Consider the following 9,660-nt stretch of genomic DNA (forward strand, 5'->3'; position numbering starts at 1 on the left):
CCTCGGCCCAACCATCTTCAGCTGCTTCATCAATGACCTTCCTTCAATCATAACGTCAGAAGTGGGGATGTTCACTGATGATTCTCCAATGTTCAGCATGATTCGTGACTCCTCAGCTGCTGAAGCAATCCGTGTCGAAAAGATGAAGCACTTGAGGAATATAAAGACAGTAGGAAGGAACTTAAGCAAGGAGTTAGGAGGGCTAAAAGGGGTCATGAAAAATCATTGGCAAACAGTGGGTGCAGTGGTTAGCACCGCAGCCTCACAGCTCCAGCGACCCGGGTTCAATTCTGGGTACTGCCTGTGTGGAGTTTGCAAGTTCTCCCTGTGTCTGCATGGGTTTCCTCTGGGTGCTCCGGTTTCCTCCCACATGCCAAAGACTTGCAGGTTGATAGGTAAATTGTCCATTATAAATTGTCCCTAGTATAGGTCGGTGGTAGGGAAATATAGGGACAGGTGGGGATGTGGTAGGAGTATGGAATTCGTGTTGGATTAGTATAAATGGGTGGTTGATGGTCAGCGCAGACTCGGTGGGCCGAAGGGCCTGTTTCAGTGCTGTATCTCTAAACTAAAACTAAACTAAACAGGATAAAGGAAAATCCCAAGGCTTTTTATACATATATAAAGAGCAAGAGGGTAACCAGGGAAAGGGTTGGCCCACTCAAGGACAGAGATGGGAATCTATGCGTGGAGCCAGAGGAAATGGGTGAGGTGCTAAATGAGTACTTTGCATCAGTATTCACCAAGGAGAAGAAGTTGGTGGATGATGAGCCTAGGGAAGGGAGTGCAGATAGTCTCAGTCATCTCATTATCAAAAAGGAGAAGGTGTTGGGTGTCTTGCAAAGCATTAAGATAGATAAGTCCCCAGGGCCTGATGGGATCTACCCTAGAATACTGAGGGGGGCAAGGAAAGAAATTGCTGGGGCCTTGACAGAAATCTTTGCATCCTCATTGGCTACAGGTGAGGTCCCAGAGGACTGGAGAATAACCAATGTTGTTCCTTTGTTTAAGAAGGGGGTAAGGATAATCTAGGAAATTATAGGCCAGTGAGCCTTACGTCAGTGGAAGGGAAACTATTAGAGAGGATTCTTCGGGACAGGATTTACTCCCATTTGGAAACAAACGAACTTATTAGCGAGGGACAGCATGGTTTTGTGAAGGGGAGGTCGTGTCTTACTAATTTGATTGAGTTTTTTGAGGAAGTGACGAAGATGATTGATGAGGGAAGGGCATTTTGGAAGGTCTAATGCAGGTGGGAGGTATACAGTAAATGGCAGAACCCTTAGGAGTATTGACAGGCAGAAAGATCTGGGTGTACAGGTCCACACGTCACTGAAAGTGGCAACGCAGGTGGATAAGGTAGTCAAGAAGGCATACGGCATGCTTGCCTTCATCAGTCGGGGCATAGAGTACAAAAATTGGCGAGTCATGTTGCAGCTGTACAGAACCTTAGTTAGGCCACACTTAGAATATTGCATGCAATTCTGGTCGCCACACTACCAGAAGGACGTGGAGGCTTTGGAGAGGGTACAGAGGAGGTTTACCAGGATGTTGCCTGATCTGGAGGGCATTAGTTTAGTTTAGTTTTAGTTTAGAGATACAGCACTGAAACAGGCCCTTCGGCCCACCGAGTCTGTGCTGACCATCAACCACCCATTTATGCTAATCCTACACTGATCCCATATTCCTACCACATCCCCACCTGTCTCTATATTTCACTACCACCTACCTATACTAGTGGCAATTTATAATGGACAATTTACCTACCAACCTGCAAGTCTTTTGGCTTGTGGGAGGAAACCGGAGCACCAGGAGAAAACCCACGCAGACACAGGGAGAACTTGCAAACTCCACACAGGCAGTACCCAGAATTGAACCCGGGTTGCTGGAGCTGTGAGGCTGCGGTGCTAACCACTGCGCCACTGTGCTTCTCTATCTCTCCCTCCTGCTATCTATCCATTAGCTATGAGGAGAGGTTGGAAAAACTCGGATTGTTTTCACTGGAACGACGGAGGTGGACGGGCGACATGATAGAGGTTTACAAAGTTATAAGCGGCATGGACAGAGTGGATAGTCAGAAGCTTTTTGCCAGGGTGGAAGAGTCAGTTACTAGGGGACATAGGTTTAAGGTGCGAGGGGCCAAGTTTGGAGGGGATGTGCGAGGCAAGTTTTTTACACAGAGGCTGGTGAGTGCCTGGAACTTGCTGACAGCGGAGGTGGTGGAAGCAGATACGATAGCGACGTTTAAGAGACATCTTGACAAATACATGAATAGGAAGGGAATAGAGGGATATGGGCCCCGGAAGTGCAGAAGGTGTTAGTTTAGGCAGGCATCAAGATCGGCGCAGGCTTGGAGGGCCGAATGGCCCGTTCCTGTGCTGTACTGTTCTTTGTTCTTTGAAATGCAGCAAGACCTGGACAATATCCAGGCTTGTGCTGATAAGTGGCAAGTAACATTCGTGCCACATAAGTGCCAGGCAACTACCATCTCCAACAAGAGAGAATCTAACCATCTCCCATTAACATTCAATGGCAATTAGCATCGCTGAATCCCCCACTATCAATATCCTAGGGTCTACCATTGACCAGAAACTGAACTGGGTGATGTAATACTCTCCACTTGTCTGGATGTGTGCAGTTCCAACAACACTCAAGAAGCTCGACACCAGCCAGGACGAAGCAGCCCACTTGATTGCCACCCCATGCACAAACATTCACTCCCGCCACCACCGGCACACAGCAGAGCAGTGTGTAACATCTACAAGATGCACTGCAGCAACGAACCAAGGCTCTTTAGACAGCACTTTCCAAACCCGCGACCTCTACCAACTAGAATCTCAAGGGCAGCTGATGCATGGGAACACCACCACCTGCAAGTTCCGCTCCAAGTCACACACCATCCTGACTTAGAATTATATTGTTGTTCATTCACTGTCGCTGTGTCAAAATCCTGGAACTCCCTTCCTAACAGCACTGTGGCTGTACCTACCTCACATGGAGTGCAGCAGTTCAAGAAGCCATTTCACCACAACCTCCTCAAGGGCAGTGAGGGATGGGCAATAAATGCTGGCCGAGACAGCAACACCCACATCAGATGAATGAATTTGAAAAAAAGTGTGGCGGTGTTCTGGAACTCACTACCTGAAAGGGGAGATGAGGCATAAACCTTCAACTCATACAAAAGAGGTCTGGATATGCATCTCAAGTGCCGTAATCTGCGGGTTATGGACCAAATGCTGGCAGCTGGGATTAGAATAGGTGGAATTCTTTTCGGCTGGCACAGACATGATGGGCCAAGTGGCTTCTTTCTGTGCCATAATATTTCGATGCTTCTATGATTCTAAGTGAATACATATCTCTCTATCTCACCATCCTCCAAGCCTCTCCCCCAATCCAGATCTTTCTCTCTCTCTGCCTTTTTCTCGCTATTGATGCTGTCTCTCTCCCTCTGCCTTTGGTGCTGTATCTATGTTGGAGATACAGTTACTGAGTGTTTTATGTATGCATTCTATTGTAGAACTGATAGTCTCTCTCTCTGAATATTCAGGTGAAGGTGAAATACTGTTATTCAGTGTGAAAGGGACACACAGTTGGAAATTGTAAGACTGAAACAGTCTGTCTCCCTCCCTCTCTCACCCCTCACTCTCTTTCACTCTCCTTTTCTCTGTTGCTCTGTTGTTGTACATGAAAAAGGAATGAAGTTATTGAGCGTGTTATGGATAGGCTGAAGAGACGTACGGTACTGGAACAGTGAACACGCCACCAATGTCGCAGGTGAGACGGTCACTGTCACTTCTCCGCTCGGTACGTTCTAATCTGACGGTGCATTTATCTGTCTTCAGTCCTGAATCTAAGCACGGAGAGAACCAGCCTGTCACTGCCTGGAACAAAATAAAAACACTGTGTATGAATGTGGGATTATTGTGCAACTGGACGTCTCTCCTTGAGAATGGGATGTCTAGGACACCTAGAAAAAAATATGGATGGAATGTAGGGACAGACAGGGCATAATTTGTATTTTCACCGTCAGGAAACATGTTTGTGTGTGATCAATATAATAACATCAAAGCCGATATTGGTTTGAATATATTCAAAGCTGTGATTTGCTCTTGACGCCAAATCTGGGAAACAGACAACATTCGCAGCGCCAGTCTCCGAGTATTTAACACTTACTGAGTCCAGAAAATACAAATACCCACCGTGAATCCGCAGCACAGGCCGAAAGGAGAGGAAATCCTGCCCTGGAAACGCTAAATTTAACGAACATTTCGGCCTGAGATTGTGTGGATGTGAATATTGTGTAAGAGAGTGTATTAAAGGGGCGGGCGCGTTCGTCTAATGCCACTGTGTTTGTGGGTCTGGTCTCATCGCCGGATTTCCGAGTCCCTCTTGTGTAAAATAACAAGATTCTTCAGTCAAAGAAGCACTTTGCTCCCCTTCTAATCCTCAAAGTGGGAATTCAGTGTTGTTTGTTTGTTGATTTCAAGATTTTAGTCGAAAAGTATGGAACATGTCAGCGATCGGCTGAGAGAGAGTCATCAGTGCAGCAATGAAACGGGTTTCAGTCGAAAATGGAGTCTTTACTTCAAGCGAAACCTTTGTGACAGCAAACATTCTGATGTCAGAGACAGGAAGGATCTAGCCTGGGACTCTGGAATACCCGAATTTCAGTGGAATTGGAGAGTTTAGGACCAGAGAGAAACACAGAGAGGCAGCAGGAGCCGGGAGCTGACAGCAGGTTGTCTCCGCCCCGTCCGCTCACTGCCTTTAAGTTGCTCAGTGCCGCCACCACCAGCTTCATTTCTGACCCAGTTCTGACTGACAGAGAGACTTTGTGCAGATTCCTGGACATGACCGATACTGCAGCCGCCGAAACGGCTCCTCCAGCCGCCGCCGCTCAAGTCAAGACTCCCAAGAAGAAGAAGGCGTCTCCCCGGAAAGGGTCAGGCGGTCCCAAGTTGGGCGAGCTGATCCTCAAGACTGTGGCGGAATGCAGTGTCCGCAGTGGGATGTCACTGCAGGCAATAAAGAAGGCTCTGCGTGTTAAAGGTGTCGATGTGGAGAAGAGCAAGTTCCCAATCAAGCAAAGTATCAAGCGGCTTGTGGCGAAAGACTTCCTGGTGCAGACGAAGGGTACGGGGGCCTCCGGCACCTTCAAAATCGCGAAACAGGAAAAGAAGGGAAATGTGGTGAAGAAGATTAAGACAGGAGCAGCCAAGAGATCTTTAGTGAAGAAAACAGCTGCCAAGAAACTGATCACAAAGAAAACAGCCAAGAAATCCCCAGGGAAGAAAATAGTCGCCAAGAAAGTGAGCAGCAAGAAGACAGCAGCCAAGAAAGTGAGCAGCAAGAAGACGGCAACGCCAAAGAAGGCGGTAAAGAAAGCAACGCTTCCAAAAAAATCTCCAGCGAAGAATGCTAATAAAACCAAGAGGGCCACGGGCGGAAAGCCGCCCAAGAAAGTTCAATCATCAAGGGGCGGGAAGAAGCCGAAAGCAGCAAAGGCTCAGAAAGCAGCCCCTGGAAAGAAGTGAAACAGCACGGGAAACTTGTAGACATCTGAACCCAAAGGCTCTTTTCAGAGCCACCCACGTCTCTCAGGAAAGAGCTGATCCCCCGATCAAATGATCCCTGTCCCGCAGTCGTGTGCACATTTCACCTAGAAATGATTTGAAGTAAATCCAGGTTCCCTGGTGACTCTCAACCCAGCCCTTCCTCACTCTCTGTAACAAATCAGGGATGTCCGGGCCTCACTGTACCCGGGTATATGTTCGGTGAAGTATCAGTTCATGCCCGTTTCAGGGCGACAGCCTGTAACACAGTAACACGGGCGAGATACCCCTCGTCACATCTCAAACTCCAATACATGATTTTGTATAATTCAGCTGGGGTTCGGTTTCAGTAAACTGCTCAATCCGTCTGGGAGGAGAGGTGTGCGGAAACAGGTTGACTTGTGATCGGAAGCACTGCACTTAGGCGGGTGTATTACGAACTTTTAATTGTAACAGATCCTTATTTAAAGCGCTAATTTCTGTTATCAGTGACTATCAATGCCGAATCTCCATGTTTTATGCTGAGCTCTAATGTCGAGAACTGTTTTTTCTTGAATTGGCGGTTCGAGCAAGTGGGAGGCGGAGCGAGAGGATCAAAGACATTTCTCTGCTCTGTCTGTCACTCAGTTTCCTCCAGACCCGCCTCTGGCTCTCTGTCTCTTTCTCAGTCAGGTCGGGGCAGGCTGTATAAAAAGGCAGCAGAAACTACCCGTTTCTCATTCAGAATCGGTTTGTCTGAAGAAACGTCATGACAGGACGAGGTAAAGGAGGCAAAGGACTGGGCAAAGGCGGAGCAAAGCGGCACCGCAAAGTGCTTCGTGATAACATCCAGGGCATCACCAAGCCAGCAATTCGCCGCCTGGCTCGCCGTGGTGGAGTGAAGCGCATCTCGGGTTTGATCTATGAGGAGACCCGCGGGGTGCTGAAGGTTTTCCTGGAGAATGTGATCAGAGATGCGGTCACCTACACTGAGCACGCCAAGCGCAAGACGGTCACCGCCATGGATGTGGTGTACGCTCTGAAACGTCAGGGCCGCACTCTCTATGGATTCGGCGGCTAAACAAATCGACCTTGTCGACCAAAAACAAAAGGCTCTTATAAGAGCCACCCAAAACCTCATATAGAGATAAGTGACCTTGAAACTGCAGCGGGGATGTCTTGGGATGTGAAATTGTTGTAACTCATCCAATGTTATGTGGACTTTATCAGATCAGTATTGCATTCTCTTATAGTCACTTTGCGTCTCGCACATTTTTTCACTTTCTTCTTCTGTTCCATGTTTAATAACCGCGTCATGAATTAAAAGGTTGCATTTGATAATGTCCATTGCCGACCTGAACTGCCGGTAAAGATGTAGAAAAGGATTTACTCCCGTTAGAGTAAGAAATGGCTGGAGCTTTATTCCCGCCAGAGACCGAACAGGGAATGAATCCCTTTTCAAACCGTGTTGGAAGAAACAGAGGGGGATCTAGAGCGGAAAAAAATCACGCGAAAAGCCATGAGACTTTATAATTGTTCCCGCCGAATTAGGTTTTATTTAATCTTTGAGTAGTTTGCTAATTTGAAATTGGGGGGCTTTTTGAAATTGATGAAATTTCAGTTGCAGTTCAACCAATCAGGGAGCAGCAATTCCCACCGCCCTTTTCCATCCCAGACATCGTTTCAAATTGGATGATGGACGGTGCTTCATCCAATCACAACATTCGGGCGGTCCTTCGACTGTTTTAAATAGGCAGTCCCTGAGCAGCTTCAGCATTAAACGCGACATTGTGTAAGGTCTCCGTAGGTAATGGCCAGAACCAAGCAGACAGCGCGCAAATCGACCGGAGGGAAAGCTCCCCGCAAGCAGCTGGCTACGAAAGCGGCCCGCAAGAGCGCTCCAGCCACGGGCGGAGTGAAGAAGCCTCACCGTTACAGACCCGGCACTGTGGCTCTGAGGGAGATCCGCCGCTACCAGAAATCCACCGAGCTGCTCATCCGCAAACTGCCCTTCCAGCGCCTGGTGCGGGAGATCGCACAGGACTTCAAGACAGACCTGCGCTTCCAGAGCTCTGCCGTCATGGCCCTGCAGGAGGCCAGCGAGGCTTACCTGGTGGGGCTCTTTGAGGACACCAACCTGTGCGCCATCCACGCCAAGCGAGTCACCATCATGCCCAAAGACATCCAGCTGGCACGCCGCATCCGCGGGGAGCGAGCCTAAACTGACCCTGCCCTGAACTGAGTTCGGCATCAAATACCACAACGGCTCTTTTAAGAGCCACCAAATGGACAAAAGAAAGAGTTGTGATCTCTTGTTCATTCCAGCACGTGAACGTCTCTGAGATTTGACCACTTATTTACTCAAAGCCGGGAGACACACATTATATTGTCCGTCTCCGGCAACTGGAGATTTCATGACGTGTCAGTTGTAAGATCTAGAGTAGCGATCCCAATGTGCACAGCGCATTTTAATAGACCGGCGATCATTTTAGGACTGAACAAATGTTTGTGGTACATAAAGGGTAGAATGGTAAAAGTGCCTTTCCAATAGGGTCTGAGGGAATTAGAATGTATTTCATCTGATGAGCAGCTAAATGCCAAAATCCAGTACACTTCATTCCAACACAAAACAATGATAACAGTGTAATATTACAGTCTTTCAGACAGTAACCAGCCCTTTCACAGATAAAGTGGGTGGCTCTGAAAAGAGCCTTTGGCTTCACAGATTCAAGTCAGGCCGCTTCACTTGCCCTTCGTGCTCGGAGCGCTGGTTTTCTTGGGCAGCAGCACGGCCTGGATATTAGGCAGCACCCCGCCCTGAGCGATGGTCACCCCTCCCAACAGCTTGTTCAGCTCCTCGTCGTTGCGGACGGCCAGCTGCAGGTGTCTGGGGATGATACGGCTCTTCTTGTTGTCCCGGGCCGCGTTGCCGGCCAGCTCGAGGATTTCAGCTGTCAGATACTCGAGCACAGCAGCCAGGTAGACCGGGGCTCCGGCACCCACCCGCTCAGCATAGTTCCCCTTTCTGAGGTGGCGGTGAACACGGCCGACCGGGAACTGCAATCCAGCCCGGGAGGAGCGAGACTTGGGTTTGGCCCGAGATTTCCCACCGGTCTTCCCTCTTCCAGACATTGCCACAATCTCACAAACACTTTCACGAAGAATGCTGAGATCCGCCCACATTCCTCCTCCTTGTACCTTCTGGAGGAATGGTGTAGGGGACACTGCTGATTGGTCAGTCAGCACTCGGTGTCATTGTACTGTACATGTAACCAATCAGAGAGCTGCTCAATTCACCAATCACAAGAAGACAGCGAGTTGAAAGCGGAAAATATGAGCGCGAAATTGTCAGGCTCCCAATAGTGAAGTAATGTGTCCAGTTATGGTCACTTAAGGTCGCCCACCTCCTCCTGGAATGTGCCTTTGCAAAGCAGGTGTGGAAAGAGATGCAGTGGTTTTTGTCAAGGTTCATCCCAAGCAGCTCTGTAACACAGGAGTCTGTGCTCTACGGGCTGTTCCCAGGGACGCACACCGAGACAAACATCAACTGCTGCTGGAGGACTATCAATTCGGTGAAAGACGCCCTTTGGTCTGCCCGAAACTTGCTGGTCTTCCAGCGCAAAGAGTTGTCCACCACCGAATGTTGCAGACTGGCACATTCCAAGGTCCAGGACTACGTGCTGAGGGACGCACTAAAGCTTGGGGCAGCCGCAGCAAAGGCTCAATGGGGAAAGACCACAGTGTCAGGTTCCCCCACCAAGCTGGACTGAGGGGCTGGAACCATGGGAAACCCCTCGAACTGTATCGTTAATATTCTCAATTGCTGTAAATGTAAAACTGTAATTGACATGACAATTGTGAAACGGAAGGGTTGGGAAGAAACTCATGACATTATTGAAAGAAACTGATCTCTTTTGCAATGTTTGTATTTTTTCGTGCTGTTTGGAAACTGTTTAGCAATGTAATTTTTACAGATTTTTATGAATAAAGTATATTTTGGAAATTAAAAAAAGATTTGTGGGTCCTTGAGAGGTTGCAGAAGAGATCTCCCTGAATGATAGGGATTTTAGTTGGAAGTTAGATGAAAAGAACTAGTTTTGTTCTCCTTCGAATAACGGAGACTTTTTTT

The 9,660-nt window shown here is 48.3% G+C and overlaps 1 protein-coding gene across 1 annotated transcript; it reads right to left on the reverse strand.

Moving 5' to 3' along the window:
- Positions 1–6,762: 6,762 nt before the first annotated feature.
- LOC137356388 (histone H2A-like) lies at positions 6,763–8,663 on the reverse strand. The gene is made up of 2 exons (XM_068022275.1): positions 8,307–8,663; positions 6,763–7,020 (listed from the first exon to the last, which is right to left on the reverse strand). The coding sequence occupies exons 1-2, from the start codon at positions 8,661–8,663 to the stop codon at positions 6,763–6,765; spliced, it is 615 nt and encodes a 204-aa protein (XP_067878376.1).
- Positions 8,664–9,660: the final 997 nt, after the last annotated feature.

This window comes from Heterodontus francisci, chromosome 45, assembly GCF_036365525.1.
Source record: "Heterodontus francisci isolate sHetFra1 chromosome 45, sHetFra1.hap1, whole genome shotgun sequence".
Lineage (NCBI taxonomy): Eukaryota > Metazoa > Chordata > Chondrichthyes > Heterodontiformes > Heterodontidae > Heterodontus > Heterodontus francisci.